This window comes from Carlito syrichta, unplaced genomic scaffold (genome assembly GCF_000164805.1).
Source record: "Carlito syrichta isolate Samal-C Ts95f unplaced genomic scaffold, Tarsius_syrichta-2.0.1 Scaffold314054, whole genome shotgun sequence".
Lineage (NCBI taxonomy): Eukaryota > Metazoa > Chordata > Mammalia > Primates > Tarsiidae > Carlito > Carlito syrichta.
In genome coordinates, this window is record NW_007258150.1 from 257,293 (window position 1) to 276,676 (window position 19,384).

General features: G+C 41.2%; 1 protein-coding gene across 5 annotated transcripts in view; it reads right to left on the reverse strand.

Moving 5' to 3' along the window:
* Positions 1-19,384, reverse strand: part of TAF1 (TATA-box binding protein associated factor 1) — a 95,512-nt gene that overhangs the window by 61,786 nt on the left and 14,342 nt on the right. For all 5 annotated transcript variants that reach the window (XR_002482708.1, XM_021718998.1, XM_008070915.2 and 2 more), the window contains exons 10-24: positions 19,085-19,212; positions 18,880-18,987; positions 18,585-18,758; positions 17,614-17,787; positions 17,096-17,200; positions 15,209-15,409; positions 14,252-14,393; positions 13,725-13,855; positions 12,945-13,025; positions 6,121-6,270; positions 5,831-5,950; positions 5,345-5,520; positions 4,334-4,512; positions 2,347-2,560; positions 1,717-1,882 (exon numbers count right to left, since the gene is read on the reverse strand). Coding sequence is in view for 4 of the 5 variants with exons in the window: in XM_021718998.1 (XP_021574673.1) it covers positions 1,717-1,882; positions 2,347-2,560; positions 4,334-4,512; positions 5,345-5,520; positions 5,831-5,950; positions 6,121-6,270; positions 12,945-13,025; positions 13,725-13,855; positions 14,252-14,393; positions 15,209-15,409; positions 17,096-17,200; positions 17,614-17,787; positions 18,585-18,758; positions 18,880-18,987; positions 19,085-19,212 (2,249 nt within the window). In the remaining variant the exon portion in view is untranslated. The remainder of the gene's footprint in view (positions 1-1,716; positions 1,883-2,346; positions 2,561-4,333; positions 4,513-5,344; positions 5,521-5,830; positions 5,951-6,120; positions 6,271-12,944; positions 13,026-13,724; positions 13,856-14,251; positions 14,394-15,208; positions 15,410-17,095; positions 17,201-17,613; positions 17,788-18,584; positions 18,759-18,879; positions 18,988-19,084; positions 19,213-19,384) is intronic.

A 19,384-nucleotide genomic window follows, 5' to 3' on the forward strand; every position in this document is an offset into this window, starting at 1 on the left:
AGTGCAGTCCAGTCTGGGCAACAGAGTGAGACTCCAATTCAAAAAAAAAAAAAAATCAGCTGGGTGTGGTAGTGCATGCCTGTAATTCCAGCTACTTGGAAGGCTGAGGCGGAAGGATCGCCGGAGCCCAGCAGGTCGAGGCTGTGGTGGCCAGGAGCGGCCACTGCACTCCAGTCTGGATGAGAGAGTGAAACTCCAACTCAAAAAATAAATAAATAAAAAATAAATATGCAGGAGAAAGGCTGCTGGAAGCCCAAGGCTGTATTCAGCAGCACAATCAGCTAGGTAGGTGTACTCCCAGCCTCCAGTCAAAACAAGGAAAAGGTTCATTAATACTAAATCTCCATCTTAGTTTTGCAACTGAATAGCTCTGGTATCCTAGACCTCAGTTTCATCTGTAAAATGGGGCCAACACTGTATCACACTTATCTAATACCACATACAAGAAAGGAACATTAAAATATTTAATGACCTCAGTATTTGTTAATAGCACTTTACGTTTGTTGAGTATTTCATAGTTTATAAAATGCTTCTCTAGCTGGGTACAGTGGCTCACACCTGTAATCTCAGCACTTTGAGAGGCCAAGGTGAGAATACTGTCTAAGTCTGAGTTCGAGACTAGCCTGGGCAACTTGGTGAGACCTTGTCTCTACAATAAATCACAAATTAGCCAGAGTGTGCAACTGCACTCCAGCCTGGGCAACAGAGTAAGATTCCAACTCAAAAAAAAAAAAAAAATTATAAATAATAAATAAAAGAAAATGCTTCTCATGCATTATATCACTTAATACAAAAACACTGTGAGACAAGTGTCATTTTACAGAAGAGAAAACAGGTTTGGATAGGTTAAGGTCACAGACCTATTGAATAGCAGAAACAGAATCTGAACTCATATCTTGTTTCCAAGTACATGGCTCTTTCTACTATACCACAACTGTCTCATCTCATAATACATATTACAGTCATAGCAGTATATGTAATCTCACGTTATGCAAAACCACCTGTACAGTACATATTTTATTTTTGTTGCTTCTTTTAATATGTACAATTTTTTTTTTTTGAGTTGGAGTCTCACTCTGTCACCCAGACTGGAGTGCAGCGGCCACTCCCGGCCACCGCAGCTTCGACCTGGTGGGCTCTGGCAATCCTTTCGCCTCAGCCTTCCAAGTAGCTGGAACTACAGGTGCGCACTACCACACCCGGCTCATTTTGATTTATTGTAGAGATGAGGTCTCGCCAAGTTGCCCAGGCGGGTCTCGAACCCACGGGTTCAGACAATCCATTCACCTCAGCCTCCCAAAGGCACGGGATTACGGGCTGAGCCACCGAGCCCAGCAAATATGTACAGTTTTTTAAAGTTAAATATTCTAAAATATATAGACACATACAATATAAACATACACACAAGATGTGAATGAACATGTAAAAAAATCCAACAAACCTAACTCAACTCCTAAAAAATATTTCAGCTAAAGAATAAATGACACCCAATGAGAATAGATTGGGTCTAGTGTTGTCAGTACCACTCACACTAGTACTTATAACACTCTCATAGCCCTACCAATTTAAGACTAACAGCTTTCCACAATACTGCCCTCAATCCCAATAAGGAAGGATGCCAAAAGCTAAAGGAAAAGGTATGCTTTCTTTCTTTCCTTCATTAGCTGTGATACATTATACTTTCCATACATTATACTTTCCATACATTATACTTACTTTTAAGTCAGGACGCTCCTTCATTTTTTTGGGCTTCTTCTCAGGAGGACCCTTAAGCTTTTCCTTTTCCTGGTTCCGCTTAAGCCGTCTCAGTTGCTCTTGAATCCTCCGTCGTTCTTTTCGCATCTCTTCTCGATGCTGTTCATCAAAAAGGGCAAATTTTCGACTGAATAATGGGAAGAGGGGGAAAAGAAAAATCACAGTACCATAAGCAAACCTAAATCAAGAAGACTGTCCTGATAGCTAACATCTCAGAACTCAAGTAATGTAGCCAGGCTAAAATAAAAGGGGCTGCTTACTATCTCCATCTCCCTTACTAGTCAGTCTTCCATTTACAAAGAGGTACACCTCTCTGAGTAAATATTGCATAATCCCTAAGAGTTTTACAAACCAATCAATCAAAATGCAAAGGACTAGACATGCTATTATTTTATGGCACAATCAGCCTCCTTGTGATTTGACTCTGTTCAAACCCAAAGATCTAAAGGCAAGAAGGTTCTCAATTATGGCAGAGTTCTGGGGATAACTGTGAAGAATTCTGTCTCTAAAACAAGCCCTCGCCTTGATCTCCATTCCCCACTATGATTATAATTCTTCCTATCACACTTGAAAGCGGTTATTTAAACTCACATGAATTCCTCATCTTTTGTGGTCCGTATGCGCACATAGGCATCAATGACAGCTGGTTTACGGACTGTCTCACAACGAACATACTCTTTCCCCTCTTCATCTCGAAATGTGCGATAAATCTTGAGACAGCGACCAGTGGCAGAAGAGTTAAGGCTAGTCACAGAAGCTGTGTCATCATCTCTGTGATTGTTTCCTGATGCTGCTGAGCCTGCTGCTGTAAAGTAAAAAAAGATTTCCAAACATTCCTCCACCATCCAAATGGTTATTGACTTGGGGTTGAGTGGAGACATCTAAAGTCAACATGCCACAAAACTATGGTCCTTCAGAAAGCATCAAAGTCACCACCAGCCCCAAGAATATACTGATTTATCCTTTCTTGAATTCATTTTAGATACTACCAATTTTCCCATTTTTACAAGTACAAAAGTTCTAAAAGAACCTCAAAGAACAACACATTTGCTATAGGAGACAGAGTAGTTGCAGCTGTATCCTGATTCCTCTCAATAGGGCAAGAGAAAAGTCTAAGCAAGAAGTAGTTGATAATCACATTAAAGAAAAGCACCCCAGCAAGCAACTCAGGGGGAAAAGAAATGACATCACAGAAACAAATCCAGGGTCTTAAGACCTAGCATATGCTTTTCAAACTTTAGTATGAATGGGAATCACCTGGGGAATCGTATTGAAACGCAGATTTTTTTTTCCCCCAGTAAATCTGGAATGAGGTCTGACATCCCGCATTTCTAACAAATTCCCATGTGATATAGATACTGTAGTCCAGGACCACACTAACAAAGATCTAGAGGACCATGTTGGGGGAGGACTATACCACATCCTTACAAAGTAGCCAGAACTATGAAATTACAAAAAACTTTTACAGAAGAGGAAACAAAGGGAAGACTACTGTGACTGAGAACAGTTATTCAAATCTTCATCTTTAGCCTTTTTCTTCTCTCTCAGTATCTGCATGCAAGTTTTCAACTGCCTACTTGACTATACCCAGGAGCGTCATGCAGACCTCAAACTCAACACATTACATATTCTCTTCCTAAACCTGTTTATTTTGGAATTATTTCTATGAAATTTACTACTTTAATCAATGGTACCAACATCTTTCTAGTAAGTCTAGAGTGAAATCTTAAGGTTGCCTTGATTTTTTTTCCTCTTCACCCCCATTGTCATATCTCGACTCAATTCAGGCTTTATCAATCATCTCCATCCTCAACTTCTACGATTTTTGGTTGGTGCTTCTTAACTCTTTTTAGGGTCTAAGACTCCTTTGAGAATCTTCTGAAAGCCATGAATCTCAGAAAATGCAGATTTTACATGTAATTTCAGAGGGTTCAAGGATAACTCCCCAAATTCGTTCACGAATTCTGTATTAGAAAACTCTTGGCTGGGCATGGTGGCTCAAGACTGTAATCCTAGCACTTTGGGAGGCTGAGGCAAGAGGACTGCCTGAATCCAGGGGTTCGAGACCAGCCTGGGCAACATGCTGAGACCTCGTCTCTACAGTAAATCAAAAAAATTAGCCAGACGTGGTGGTGCACACCTATAGTTCCAGCTACCTGGAAGGCTGAGGTGGAAGGATTGCCTGAGCCCAGCAGGTTAAGGCTATGGTGGCTGTGAGTGTGCCACTAGATTCCAGCCTGGGCAACAGAGTGAGAGTCCAACTCAAGGAAAAAAAGAAACTCTCATCCTCTAGGATGAACGCCTAGAAAGCTCATTTAGAGTACAGAACTGAAAACCCTGGCTTGGCCAGGCACCTGACATGGACAGAAACAGCAGTAGATTGGCAGCATCTCTTCAATTTATCCCCCACAGACAAACCTCGAGTCTAGTTTGCAGAAAGCTATCTACTTTATCTACATGCTTTTCTACACTCATTCCCTATTTCTTTTCCCTCCAGCTTTGCCTCAGTTATAATCTGCCGTTATTTATGCTCCTTTTAGATCCTTTTCTTTCTTGTCTGTGAAGCCACTACCCTCACCCAGTAACATGCGCTGTAGTTCCTTCCGCTCCTGCTCCTCCCGTTCACGTGATAGCTGAGAACTTGTTTTCTTGTTCTGCAGCATGTTCTCAATGTTCTTTCCCATTTCTTCAAAGTCACTGTCTTCAGCTGAGCTGCTGTCTGTATCAGTTGATAAGACTTCAGTTGATGACAAAACCCTAAAAAGAGAAAAAACAATGTTAAATTAAGACCAAGAGAAATATAAAAGCAGAAAGAACTCAAGAAATATACTTGCAGTCAAGAGTGGAAGACTGGGAAATCAGCCTTTTAAAAGACACACTCAAAATACACTAAGACATGGGGCCCTCGGTAAAAAAGCTTTACAAGGCTTTCCTAGACATTTAGTCAACAAGGCAAGTTTGAAAAACTGCAGTAACTCTTTAAGAATTCCTGGAGAGCCGGGCTCGGTGGCTCAGCCTGTAATCCCGCGCCTTTGGGAGGCTGAGGTGAGCGGATTGCCTGAGCCCTTGGGTTCGAGACCCGCCTGGGCAGCGAGACCTCATCTCCACAATAAATAAAAAAAATCAGCCGGGCATGGTAGCGCATGCCTGTAATTCCAGCTACTTGGAAGGCTGAGGCGGAAGGATCGCCAGAGCCCAGCAGGTCGAGGATGCAGTAGCCGGGAGCGGCCACTGCACTCCAGTCTGGGAGACAGAGTGAGACTCCAACTCAAAAAATAAATAAATAAATAAATATCACATCACCATGTTCTCATAATTAAACCTTTAGAAAACAATGCTACCTATCATCCATTACCAAGCAGGTTGTAAAAGTTACTATGAAACCTAGAGCTCAAGCCTAGCACCTCCTTCCATTAAAAACTTTTGCCACGTTGTCCGGAAGAGAGCAGGTACTCTACTATAAACAGTTACTACTCTGAACATCCTGACTACCTACCTGTACTTAGGTGATCCCGCTTTATTATAAAATAGTGTCTAAGACCCCTCCCCCTCTCCAGCCTGGATTTTCTGCAGCACCAAAATAACATACTTGTTCTGTAGGTCAAAGATGCGTTGACATTCTTCTTTGTAACGCTCTTGATGCTCAGCCACAGAAAACCTTGATCCACGGGCAAATTTACTCATGGGCCCCTCTCCAGAGCGGGCCTGTTCTGTTGACATTGTACGCACTACATCAATCACTTCCCAGCGGGATAACTTTTTAATCTATGAGACAAATAGAGACACACACACACACACACACACACACACACACACACACACACACAAATATATATGCACAAATCATTCAGGGATATCAAAGGACAAACCAACACACACAATTAGAGCTAGACCAAAAAAAAGAAAAACCATCCCAAAGCAGGTTAAAAGAAAAAATTTGGGAAAGCTAACTCCTGAAATAGTATCTCAGACCTGACCTACTACAACCTATACTACAAAGTTCTCCAGAAAGTTCTTTACATCTGCCTCCTAGCCTTTCCCTAGGATCCTCTAAGTTTTCCTCTTCCACACCCACCTCTTCTTCAGGCACGCCAAATTTACGTAGAAGTTGCTTGGCATTTTTCAGAGAAAGGCGACGGAGGTCTGCATCTGTTCCTGTCACTGTCTTCTTCACCGGCTGAGGCTCCTTATCATCCTACCTCAAACAAAAACAGGTGAGGATCCTAAGAAACTGAACTCCTTATAGTAGGCATCTAAGTCATTCTGCCAACTTAACCACTTTCCAGGTCCTCCACTCCATTCATCTTCACTCAACCCCCATTTCTTCCTCCCTCGATTTTCTTCTAAAAATTCAGACAATCTCACCTTTTGCTGTGTTGGTTTGTTTGGAATCTTCACATAGGAGAATCCTTCACCACACCCTGTGGGATCTGCCACCCCAGTCACCTCTAGGAGACACTTGCCCTTCATGGCAGCAATGAAGGCCCTTGTGGTGTTCCAAGGAGCAGTGCGAACCTAAGGTAAAGTAAAAGATTCTCAGGGCTGTGGGAAACATTTGCTGTATTTGCCGCTACCTAGAAGGGTAGAATAATTACAATGAACAATTTCATGCTTTCTTAAACTGTCCACAAAGATCAACATATAAATATGGCTGCCTAGTACTCAGTTCTCGATACAATACTTAAATCATGATATTAAATATAGGACAAGAGCTCAGTCAGAGTAAGGAGAAATATGAGGAACAGTGGTATCCTTCAGTCCCATATCCCTTAAGCTTTACTGAACATTCTCAAAGACAGTGTTTCCTCCACTCTCATGATGTTAAAAAACAATTGCATTTGATTGTCCAATTGCTCAAATGCCTTGGAAATGACCTATATGTTCTCAAAATCAATCATATGCATGATTTGAAAGCACTGGTCCCAAACCCAGAGACACTAAACCCAAGTCCATCCTATCTATGCCTCTGGTTTGGTCAGAAAGGTCTGTCCTCTTCTGGAATCCTAAATATTGTTTACCAACCCCCAAAATACTTAAGAGAATTAAGACAAGGGGTGAATGTGCTTGCCCACACAGCCCAGTCAAGAATATACACGATTAGCTAGAAAACTGGCCAATTATTTAAAATTCAATCTTAAAAGTCATTCAACAGAATCCTTAATTTCTAGAATTCTTTGCAAAATTCCATTCATTTTGCATTCCAACCTCAAACGAGGAGTACAACAATGCTTTCTTACTCATTTCTGTCTGACCTCATTTTCTGCTTCTCTTTACAATCATTTACTCATTTAACAAATATATATATATATATATTTTTTTTTTTAGTTGGAGTCTCACTCTGTCACCCAGACTGGAGTGCAGTGGCTGCTCCCGGCCACCGCAGCCTCGACCTGCTGGGCTCCGGCGATCCTTCCACCTCAGCCTTCCAAGTAGCCGGAATTACAGGCATGTGCTACCACGCCCAGCTGATTTTATTTATTGTACAGATGAGGTCTTGCTGCCCAGGCGGGTCTCGAACCCGTGGGCTCAGGCAATCCACTCACCTCAGCCTCCCATATATATTTTTTGAGTTGGAGTCTCACTCTGTCGCCCAGACTGGTGTGCAGTGGCCACTCCCGGTCACTGCAGCCTTGACCTGCTGGGTTTCGGCGATCCTTCCGCCTCAGCCTTCCAAGTAGCTGGAACTACAGACGCGCGCTACCACTCAGTTCGTTTTTTGATTTATTATAGAGATGAGGTCTCACCAAGTTGCTCAGGTGGGTCTCGAACCCACGGGTTCAGGTAATCCACTCACCTCAGCCTCCCAAGGTGCAGGATCACAGGCTGAGCCACCAAGCCCAGCTTTAACAAATATTTATCAAATGCTACTGCACGCTCCTCCATGCCACTTTTTCATGGACTTCATGTCAATGAGGGAAAAACAGCCAGCCAGCCAAGTTCAATATTATGCAATCAGTGCCATGATAAAAGGCAAAGAGGTGCTGTATGTACATAAAAAAGAGAAGTAGTATCATCCAATGTGAACTCAGGATGGTAAGGAGGGAAAAAGTCAGGGAAAGTTTCCAAGAGAATATAACTTGCAGATGAAGGTCAGATGGTAGATGAGTGGAGAAAAAAATATCACAGGCAGAGGTAATAACAGCTGCAAAATATTGGAAGGCAAAAGAAAGAAATTTAGGGAACTGAATGAACTTCAGGATACTTGGAGCTTAGAGTATAAGATGGGAAGTGACACAAGATGAAAGAAGATTAGAATTATATGTAAGACCCAAGTCATGTGGTCATATAAATTATGTTGGGAACTTCTTTCTAAAAGACGTAAGAATCCAGAGAGAGTTTTTGGGCAGGAGAGTGATACGATCAATTTTTCTTTTAAAAGATCCCTGAACTCTTCAACAAATGGTGCTAGAATAATTGGACATTCGATTGCAAAAAAAATAAATCTTCATCCATACTTGTACCCTATACAAAATTAACTCAAAATTGATCTAAATGTGAGATTTAAAACAATGAAAATTTTAGCAGAAGACATAAGAGAACTTCTTTGTGGCCCTGGGTAAGACATAAATTTCTTAGATGCAACACCAAAACCACAAGTAACAAAAGAGAATATTGTAAAGTTGGACCTCTACTCTTCATAAGACAGTTAAGACAATTAAAAGCCAAGCCACAGACTGGGAGAAAAATTTTGCAAATCAGATACCTAATAATCAGATACCTAGAGTACATAAAAATTCTCAAGACTCAATAAGTATACAAGCAACTAATTAAAAATAAAAATGGACAAAACACATAACAGACACTTCAGAGAAGATATCTGGATAAGTAAGCACATGAAAAGATGCTCAACATTTTTAGCCATTGTGAAAATGCAAATTTGTTTTCTTCTCTATTTCAATAGCTCTAGGGGGTACAAATAGTTTTTGGTTAAATGATGCTCAGTAGCAAAGAAGTCTGGGCCTTAAAGTGTACCCACCATCCCCACCTGTGCACACTGTATCTGATTTTCATCCCTCCACCCCATCCCTCCTCTCCTTCTGAGTCTCCAATGTCTATTATTCTCTATGCCTTTGCAGACCCTTAGTTTAGCTCCCACTTATAAGTGAGAATATGTGGTGTTTGGTTTTCTCTTCATGTGTCAGTTCACTTAGGATGATGTTCTCCAATTCCATCCATATAGGAAAATGCAAATTAAAACCACAATAAGACCACATTATACCCACTAGAAGGGCCATAATTTAAAAAACAGAAATAAGCCAGGCTTGGTGGCTCAGCCCGTAATCCTGCGCCTTTGGGAGCCCGCGGGTTCGAGACCTGCCTGGGCAACTTGGCGAGACCTCATCTCTACAAAAAATCAAAATGAGCCGGGTGTGGAAGTACATGCCTGTAGTTCCAGCTACTTGGAAGGCTGAGGCGGAAGGATTGCCAGACCCCAGCAGGTCGAGGCTGCGGTGGCCGGAAGCGGCCGCTGCACTCCAGTCTGGGCGACAGAGTGAGACTCCAACTCAAAAAAAAAAACAGAAACAACAAGTGTTGACAAAAATATGGAGAAACTGGAACACTCCTCCATTGCTAGTAGGAATGTAAACCGGTACAGCTGCTGTAGAAAACAGTTTGGCAGTTCCTCAAAATTACCATATGACATAGCAATTCCACTTTTAAATGTTTATCCAAAAGAAAAGGAAATATATGTTCATACAAAGATTTATACACAAATATGCATAGCATGATTATACACAAATATAAAATAGCTTTATTTGTAGTAGCCAAAAACTGTGAACAAAATGCTATTCTAAGGTGATTAAACAAACCGTGGTTTATCTATACCATGGAATACTATGCAACAACAAAAAGAAGCAAACTACTGATATACACAACCACCTGGATGAGTACATTCACCAAATGGTGCTGGGAAAACTGGATATCCACATGCAAAAAATGAAGCTAGACCCTTATTTATATTACATACAAAATTAATTCAAAACAGATCAAAGACCTAAATGCTGAGAGCTAAAACTATAATGCTCTTAGAAGAAAACAGGGCAAAAGCTCCATGATATTGGATATGGTAGTGATTTTTTAGATATGACACCAAAAGTACAAAGAACAGAAGTAAAAATAAATTGGACTACATCAAAATTAAAAACCTCTGTGCATCAAAGGACACAATCAACAGAGTGAAAAGGCAATCTATGAAACAGAAAATAATAAGCCAGGCTCGGTGGCTCAGCCTGTAATCCTGCGCCTTTGGGAGGCTGAGGTGGGTGGATTGCCTGAGCCCACGAGTTCGAGACCCACCTGGCAGGCGAGACCTCATCTCTACAATAAATCAAAAAATTAGCCGGGCGTGGTAGCGCGCGCCTGTAGTTCCAGCTACTTGGAGGGCTGAGGCAGAAGGATCGCCGGAGCCCAGCAGGTCGAGGCTGCAGTGGCTGGGAGCGGCCACTGCACTCCAGTCTGAGCAATAGAGTGAGACTCCAACACAAAAAAAAAAGAGCAAAGAACTTGATAGTCATTTCTCCAAAAAAGATATACAAAAGACCAACAAACCCATGAAAGAAAGGATACTATCATGCCCTGTAATCCCAGCACTTTGAGAGGCTAAGGCAAGAGGACTGCCTGAGCCCAAGGGTTCGAGACCAGTCTGGGCAACTTGGCAAGATCTCTTCTCTACAATAAATCAAAAAATTAGCTGGGCAAGGTCAAGCACGCCTGTAGTTCCAGCTATTTGGAAGGATCACCTGAACCTAGCAGGTCAAGGTTGTGGTGGCCATGAGTGTGCCTCCAGTCTGGGTAACAGAGTGAGACTTCAACTCAAAAAAAAAAAAGAAAGAAAGAAAGGAAGGATGCTCAACTCAGTATCATTAGTTATTAGGAAAATACAAATTAAAAAATCACAGGAGCCAGGCGCGGTAGCTCATGCCTATAAACCCAGCACTTTGGGAGGCTCAGGCAAAAGGATTGCCTGAGCCCATGGGTTCGAGACCTGCCTGGCCAACATGAGAAGACCTTGTCTCTACAATAAATCAAGAAAATTAGCCAGGCATGATGGAGCACACCTGTAGTTCCAGCTACTTGGAAGACTGAGGCAGAAGGGTAACCTGAGCCCAGCAGGTCGAGGCTGTGGTGGCCATGAGTGTGCCACTGTACTCCAGTCTAGGCAATGTGACTCCGAACCAAAAAAATAATAATAATCACGAGATTCCATTTCACATCCATTAGGGATAGTTATGATAAAAAAAAAAATTAGAAAACAAGTGTTGGAGAAACTGGAACCCTTGCTTGTTGCAGGTGGGAATGTAAAATAGTGCAGCCACTATGGGAAACAGTATGGAGATTCCACAAAAAATTAAAAATTGAGCCAGGCGAAGTGGCTCACACCTGTAATCCTAGCACTTTGGGAGGCTGAGGTGAGAGGACTGCCTATGCCCAAGGTTTCAAGACCAACCTGAGCAACTTGGTGAGCTCTCGTCTCTACAATAAATCAAAAAATTAGCTGGGTGTGATGACATGTACCTGTGGTTCCAGCTACTTGGAAGGCTAAGGTGGAAAGATCACCTGAGCCCAGCAGATTGAGGCTGCGGTGGCCATAAGCATGCCACTGTACTCCAGCCTGGGAGACAGAATGAGATTCTTGATTCAAAAAAAAAAAAATTTTAAATAGACTCATTATGTGACCCACCAACTCTATTTCTGGATGTGTATCCAAAAGAACTAAAAACGTTCTTGAGATATTTGTATACTCATTTTTGTTCACAGCAGCAGTACTTATAAAAGTCAAGAGGTAGAAGCAACCCGAAAGTCCATCAACAAATGAATGAATTAACAAAATGTGGTATATACATATAATGAAATATTCAGTCTTAAAAAGGACAAAAATTCTGATACATGGTATAACACAGATAAATCCCAAGAACACTATGCTAGTTATTGAGGACAATAAACCAGTCACAAAGACAAACATTGTACAATTCCATTTATTTGAGGCACCTAAAATAGTCAAATTCACAGAAAATAGAATGGTCATTGCCAGGGACTGGGGGGAGGAGAAAGTAGAGAGGGGATTGTTTAATGGGTATAGAGTTTTATTTTTGCAAGATGAAAAGAAAAGAGTTCTGGAGATTGTTAACCAAACAATGTGAATGCTCTTTTAACACTACTGAAATAAAAGATGCTAAATTTTATTTTATTTTTTTAGTTTCATTTATTTACTTATTTTTTTGAGTCAGAGTCTTACTCTGTTGCCCAGGCTGGAGTGCAGTGGCATGCTCACGGCTATCGCAGCCTTGATCTGCTGGGCTAAGCCTTCCAAGTAGCTGGAACTACAGAGGCATACCACCAAGCTCGACCTCTTTTTTGAATCTTTAAAAAATTTTTTGTAGAGGTGGGGTTCTTGCTGTATTGCCCAGATTGGTCTTGAACTCCTCGGCTCCAGCAGTTCTCCCACTTGGGCCTCCAAGAGTGCTGGGATTACAGACATGTGCCTGTAATTCCAGCACTTTGGGAGACAGGGTGGGAGGATTGCATGAGCCCAGGAGTTCGGGATCAGTGTGGACAACTTGGTGAGACTCCATCTCTACAAAAAAAAAAAAAAAGTAGCCAAGGACGGTGGCACATACCTGTTGTTCCTGCTAGTTGGCAGGATGAGATGGAAAGATCACCTGAGCCCAACAGGTCAAGGCTATGGTAGCTGTGATCATGCTACTGCACTCAGTTAAATTCATTATCTAGTCATGAGGAGTTCACAGATGTAAACATATGTCAAACTTTTTCAAATGTGCCTTAAATATATGCAGTTTATTGTATGTTCATTTTATCTCATAAGGCCATTTCTTAAAAAAAAAAAAAGAAAGAAAGAAGAGGCCTGCAGTGGCTCATGCCTGTAATCCCAGCATTTTAGGAAGCAGAGGCAAGAGGACTGAGTCCAGGGGTCCAAGACCAGACTGGACAACTTGGCAAGACCTCATCTCTACAATAAAAAAAAAGTTTAGCCAGGTGTGGTGGCATGCATTTGTAGTTGCAGCTACTTGGAAGGCTGAGGCAGAAGAATTGCCTGAGCCCAGCAAATCGAGGCGGCAGTGGCCATGAGCATGCACTGCATTCCAGCCTGGGCGACAGTATGAGACTCCGACTCAAAAAATAATAATTTTAAAAAAGGATAAGTGAGATATATTAGAGTAAAGCCTTACCTCATCATCAATCTTCATTTGGAAATCTTCCTCATTTTCTTCTTCTGGAGCAAAAAAGGACTTCTCACCATAGCCAGCATCCTGGAAGGAGACAAATCCATGCATAAACTAGTCAACTGAAAAAAAAAAAGCACAAGTTTTACTGAATACCAAGTATAGAATATCAAAGTATATTTTGCATAGAGAATGGATTCTGTAAAGTCTTCATTACATATATCACCACTGTACATCCTTAAGCTATTAGAAGATATATTAACACATTCCAAAGAAATTACTAGCTGATTTACAGATAGAGCCCATAAGGAAGCTAAAAAGAGATGCTCGTTAAGCAAGACTAATTAACTCAATGGGACAGAGCTGTGCTCTGAACCTTTACTATTTTGGCATTAAAAGGATTCTGTGCTTCTCTAAACCACACATTCAGTACCTTCATCACTGCTGCCCACCTGAGCGACTGACAAGTACCCTCCCTGCTTATAAGTTTGTTTTGTAAAGAAGAGATTAAAGTCATCACCCAGACGGATGAGCAACCATTTTCAAAGCAAAACATTATATGCCTAAGTCCCTCATTAAGCCTTCCCACTGGTATTTAGCTACACTGTAGTTTTCTCCAGAACTGATATACACAGTAAACGCCTCATACAGCTTCAATTTCTTAGTAATTGGCAATAATCTAGTCACCACCATCTCTAAGCCAGTGAAAGAGAGTCTTTTCCTCCACCTATCTGAGAGGGAAAAAAACCCACGAGCATATGCGGTGCCTAGGAGGAAGGTGTTCACCTTCAGTCGCTGCTCTGCAGCTATCATGCTATAGTAAGCACAGCACTGCTCTGGTGACACCATAGCTCTGATCTCCTCTTCAGTTGGTAAACGAAAATCAGACTTCAGCACCCACCAGTTTGAGTCCATCCCTGGAAAAGACAGAGAGAGAGAGAAAGAGACCGTTTTGAATTTCAAAGGCCCACATTCATTGACAGCAACAGGAATAGCAAACCACGACTGATCCAGGCAATGCTCTAGAAGGTAACAGGCCTAGCCAGTTAACATGACTATCTGGCCATGAAAACTGTTGCTAGATTTACTAAACCTCATATAAAATCTCCAACAATCACATTAAATTTCCTGCCAGGCAAAATCAAAAAAAGCAATCAGAGCCTCCATGGTTATAAGATTTGCTACCTCCTTCTTTTTGATGGCCATCAATTTCTATTTTATTAGCTGCATGTTTATCCTTTAGCTGAAAGCCATCATAATTCTTTTCTTGGGAGGAGACAGACAGGACAAATAACTAGTCACAACTGGATGACCTGTGCGTTTGAAGTCAGCGCAGAGCTTTAGCCTCTTACGGATGCTGCTTTCTGAATGGGAAGGAAAGGCTTTTTTTATATCTTCCATTCGGATCCTCCGTGGCCGATCTTTACTCTTCCAGAAGAGGCGGTAAATAAAAACCTGTGCAACAAGCCAAGTGTATTTTATCATTATTATTATTTTTTTTTTTGAGTTGAAGTCTCACTCTGTCGCCCAGGCTGGAGAGCAGTGGAATGCTCACAGCCACCACAGCCTCGACCTGCTGGACTCAGGCAATCCTTCCACTGCAGCCTTCTAAGTACCTGGAACTACAGGGGCATGCCACCATGCTTGGCAAATTTCATGATTTATTGTAGAGACGAGGTCTCACCAAGTTTCCCAGGCTGGTCTCAAACCCCTGGACTCAGGCAATCGTCTCGCCTCCGCCTACCAAAAGTGCTGGAATTACAGGCATGAGCCACTGCACCCAGCTTATTTTATTATTTTTTTGAGTCAAGGGTCTCACTTTGTCACCCAGGCTGGAGTACAGTGGCATGAGCATGACAATCACAACTCATGGCAGCCTTGACCTTCTGGACTCAGGCGATCCTTCCAACTGAGTATCCTGATTAGCTAGGACTACAGGCACGCACCACCACATCTGGCTAGTTTTTTTTTTTGGATTTTTTTTTTAGAGATGAGGTTTCGCTGTGCTGCCCAGGCTGCTCTCAAACTCCTGAGCTCAAACTATCTGCTTGCTTCAGCTCCCAAAGTGCTGGAATTACAGGTGTGAGCCACCGCACTCAGCCTCAAGTGTATCTTCCCAAGTGCATTTTATTTGACAAAGGATAAAAGTCTTCACTAGGGCCTCTCTCCCAGCTAAGCTCCAATATGTTTTCAGCTTTCTTGATGTGTCCCCAGACTCTCATATCCTTTTTATATACAACCTGGCCCCCTCCCTACCCTCCCATTCTTACCTGTAGAAAGTCTCGAATATGTGTATTAGCCCTTTTGGAGTTGGGTCCAGGAACTTCAAACAAGGGACACTGCTGGCCAACAACAAAAATATCCACTAATTCCCGAATATAGTAACCCTGTCTTGTCCGAATGATCAGGAAGTCAGTCTCCGGCATCTTATGAAGATAAATTGGAGCACGAAAAAGGTTGTTCTCAAATGCCTAACAACAAAAGCAAAAACACAAATCAAGCTTGTTACTCTCCGTCTTCCTTATGCCACTGAAGATCTATACAGTAATATAAATAAGTTATAATATGGAATATCAAATATGATTAAAGAATTTTTGTTGATGGTTTCAACTTTTATCGAATGAGGACTTTGTATTTTTTAACATTACAAACGAACTCTCCCTGAAAAGGCAGATCTTACACTAGAAGATAATTTTTTAATCCACTATCTATGTTATAGAGTTAGTAGTAGAGAAAATATAGAATTTGAATTCAGATAATGCTGGCTCTACCACTGCCTGTATGATGTCAGACAAATTATTTAGTATCTCTAAACTTAATTTTCCTTATCTACAAAGTAGAGACACTTAAAATACCTATTCCTCTAGAACTACAATGAAGATTATGTATGAAATTGACTTGATAAACTAGCAAGTACTATACTACTACCCCAGACCCCATCCTCACACACACAGGTGAGATTAAAACATTTGTCAAATAAATGTTAGTAAATTAAATAAAAAATATACATCCTTCTCAGGGGTTGAAAAAAAATAAAATGACTAATAAGGTAGAAAAAGTACTAGAGAGGATACACTAAGCACAAGGAAAAACACAGGAGGACAGTAGGATGGAAGACAGAAGAACACAAATATATGAGCTAGTTTAAGTAGAAGCCAAATGGGGATTGACTGTTATAAAAAGTCTGAGTGCTAGGTGCAGTGGCTCACGCCTGTAATCCCAACATTTTGGGAGGCAGAAGGAGGATTGGTTGAGTTCAGGAGTTCAAGACCAGCCTAGACAACACAGTGAGACCACATCTCTACAAAAAATAAAAAAACTAGCCAGGTGTGGTGTGGTGGCCCATGCCTGTAGTTCCAGCTACTTGGAAGGCTGAGGCGGAAGGATTACCTGAGCCCAGCAGGTGGAGACTGCAGTGGCTGTGAGCATGCCACTGCAGTCCAGCCTAGGTGACAGAGTGAGACTCCAACTCAAAAAAAAAAAAAAAAAAGAGTAACACAATCCACAGCTAGATTAAAAATCAATAATTTGGCCAGGCTCAGTGGCTCAGCCTGTAATTCCAGCACTTTGGGAGGCCAAGACAAGTTGATTGCCTGGGCCCGCAGGTTCAAAATCAGCCTGGGCAACTTGGCAAGACCCCATCTCTACAGTAAATAAATAAATAATTAGCCAGGCATGGTAGTGCACACCTGTAGTTCCTGCTACTTGGAAGGCTGAGGCAGAAGGATCACCAGAGCCCAGCAGGTCAAGGCTGGGGTGACCGTGAGCATGCCACTGCACTCCAGTCTGGGCGACTGAGTGAGAATCCAACTCAAAAACAAACAAACAAACAAATAATTTAAAAAAATTTTTTTTGAGAGAGGATCTCACTCTGTCACCCAGGGTGGACTGCTGTGGCACGATCACAGCTCACCACAGCCTTGAATTCCTGGTCTCAAGTGATTCTCCCACCTTGGCCTCCCAAAGTGGTGGGATTATAGGCATGAACCTGGCCCAAGAAAAAGATTTTTTTTTTTAATTTTTTTAAAATTATACTTATCTTCCCTATACTTAATATATGGTAACATCTCAATAAACTAAATTGGGTTCTTTCTGGACTGCTTAGCTCATCTGTCAATTTCCTTAGGAAAGAGTAAAAACAGGATAGAATTCCTCACCTGCAGTAATTGACCAGGATGGAGAGAGCCTAGGAAAGGAGATGTATGGCAGTAAACGGTTTCCCCATATTTACAATCTGGTGCTCCAGGATCTTTTCCAGGTTTCTATGCGGAACATGGCAGATCCAGTTAGTTACTAATCACAGAATATAACATAATTGATAATCCTACATAATAGACCATGGTACTTTATTAATACAGGCTGAGTACCCCTTATCCAAAATGCTTGGGACTGGAAGTGTTTTAGATTTTGGAATAGTTGCATTATACTTACTGGTTTAGCATCTCAAATCCAGAAATCCACTAAGTTTGGAATTTTGGTTTTGGATTTTGGATTTTCACTTTTGGGATGCTTAACCTGTATTACTAACAACAACAACAACAACAAAAAAAAAAAACCACTCCTTTCTCCCAAGAAATGTATAGTACAAAAAAGACAAAATATATGTTCAGAGATTATCACTAAATCTCTAACTACAGCTATATTAATACAAAAATTATTTTGAGGAGAGACTCACCCGTTTATAATAGTTCTTTATCTTGGTTGCCATGCCAACCTGCATCATTAAGGGTCCATTCTCCTCACTATATTCTGCAAGAATAAGATCTCCATCTTTGCCTGTGAGGTCCTGAGGTGTGCGCATAAAAAACATCTCTCCACCACCTGAAGCTTGCCTCTCTTGTTCTCTCATCTGTCCAAAACAAAGAAAATACAGTCCAGCTTCGACAGGATAATAACTATACACACTGATGTCATTTAATCTGAGATAAACATACCAAGAAAGATTTTGCCTTGCTATTTTTCAACATAGTTATGAAAAATTTTAAATATACTACAAAGTTGGAAGAATAGTCCACTCAGTCCTCCATATCAGTGGGTTCTGCAACCATGAATTCAACCAACCACAAATTAAAAATATTTGTAAAATAAAACTGCATCTGTGTTGAACATCTAGACATTTTGTCTTGTCACTATTCCCTAAGCAATGCAATGTAACAACTATTTGCACAGGATTTACATCGTAGTAGGTACTGAAAGTAATCTAGAGATGATTAAAAGTATGCAGGAGGATGTGCACAGGTCATATGCTATGCCATTTTATATCGGAGACTTCAGGACTCATGAATTTTGGTACCTGCGAAGGTCCTGGAATCCCCATGGATACCAAGAGACAAGTGTTCTATGAACACCTATTATCCCATCACCATGCAATTATTTATAAACTTATACTTGCCATATTTGTTTTATCTATAACTATCTTTCTATAGATTTTGCTGAACCACTTTTGAAAGTTGCAATCACTGTAACACTTCATCTTTATTTTCACATGCATTGCACCTAAGAACAAAGGCATTTTCCTAAATAACAAAAATAATATCCTATCATGTCTGAGAAAATAATTCCGATATAACCTAATATACAGTATATTTTCCCAACTTGTACCCCAATATCTTTTATAGCTGTTTTCTAACCGGAACGCAATCATACCTTGGCTTTCTTTTTGATGTGCTTTAGCAAAGGCTGGACTGAATGGGGACCTGGCTGAGATAGTGCCCCAAAGGAGTACTTTTTCAGAGGTGGGCGATGGAACTGTCGTAGTTTGATGGGCCCCATGTGGGTGGGAAAGAAGGGCTGCCGTAATTCCACAGCAGGAATTGAGTGCTAAAACAAAACAGAAGCACTAAAATTAAATACTAACTCCAGCCTAGGCAGATTTACCCATACTCTACCATCAGAACAAAACAATGAGTTCCCCTCCACCACAGAGAGATACTATTTGTACCTGGATAATATTCCCGCCAAAGGTGCCTCGAAGACCCTGTTGCTTGGGGTAGTAATACTCATCATTGGAGAGATTCCACGGATCTTTCACTTCTGGCTGAGACATGTTCTAATGATAGATTATCAAATAAATCTTAGTTAGACTACCCTTCTCTATTACCTTTCTTTATTCTTCTAAACACCAAGTCCCTTTTCTCTTCACAGACCTGCTGTGGTTCCTCCTTGATAACTCCTGTTTTCCCTAAGAGAATTCGACTCTTCTTTAGAGATGACTCCTTCTTACTCTCCTTGGAAGGGGAGTTAGAGGTGGCCTCTTCCTTCTCATCAGGAATTTCTGAGGATAAAACAAAAATTACTCGAGTTGCTGTGCTATTCCTGAAGAGTTATCTTTCCTACTGACATCTCTGCAGTTCTTAATTAGATCTCTTATCATACGCCATACTGCTAGTCCATGATTCACTCCAACTGAACAAACCATATTCCTGACATCTCAAAGTGCTCTATTT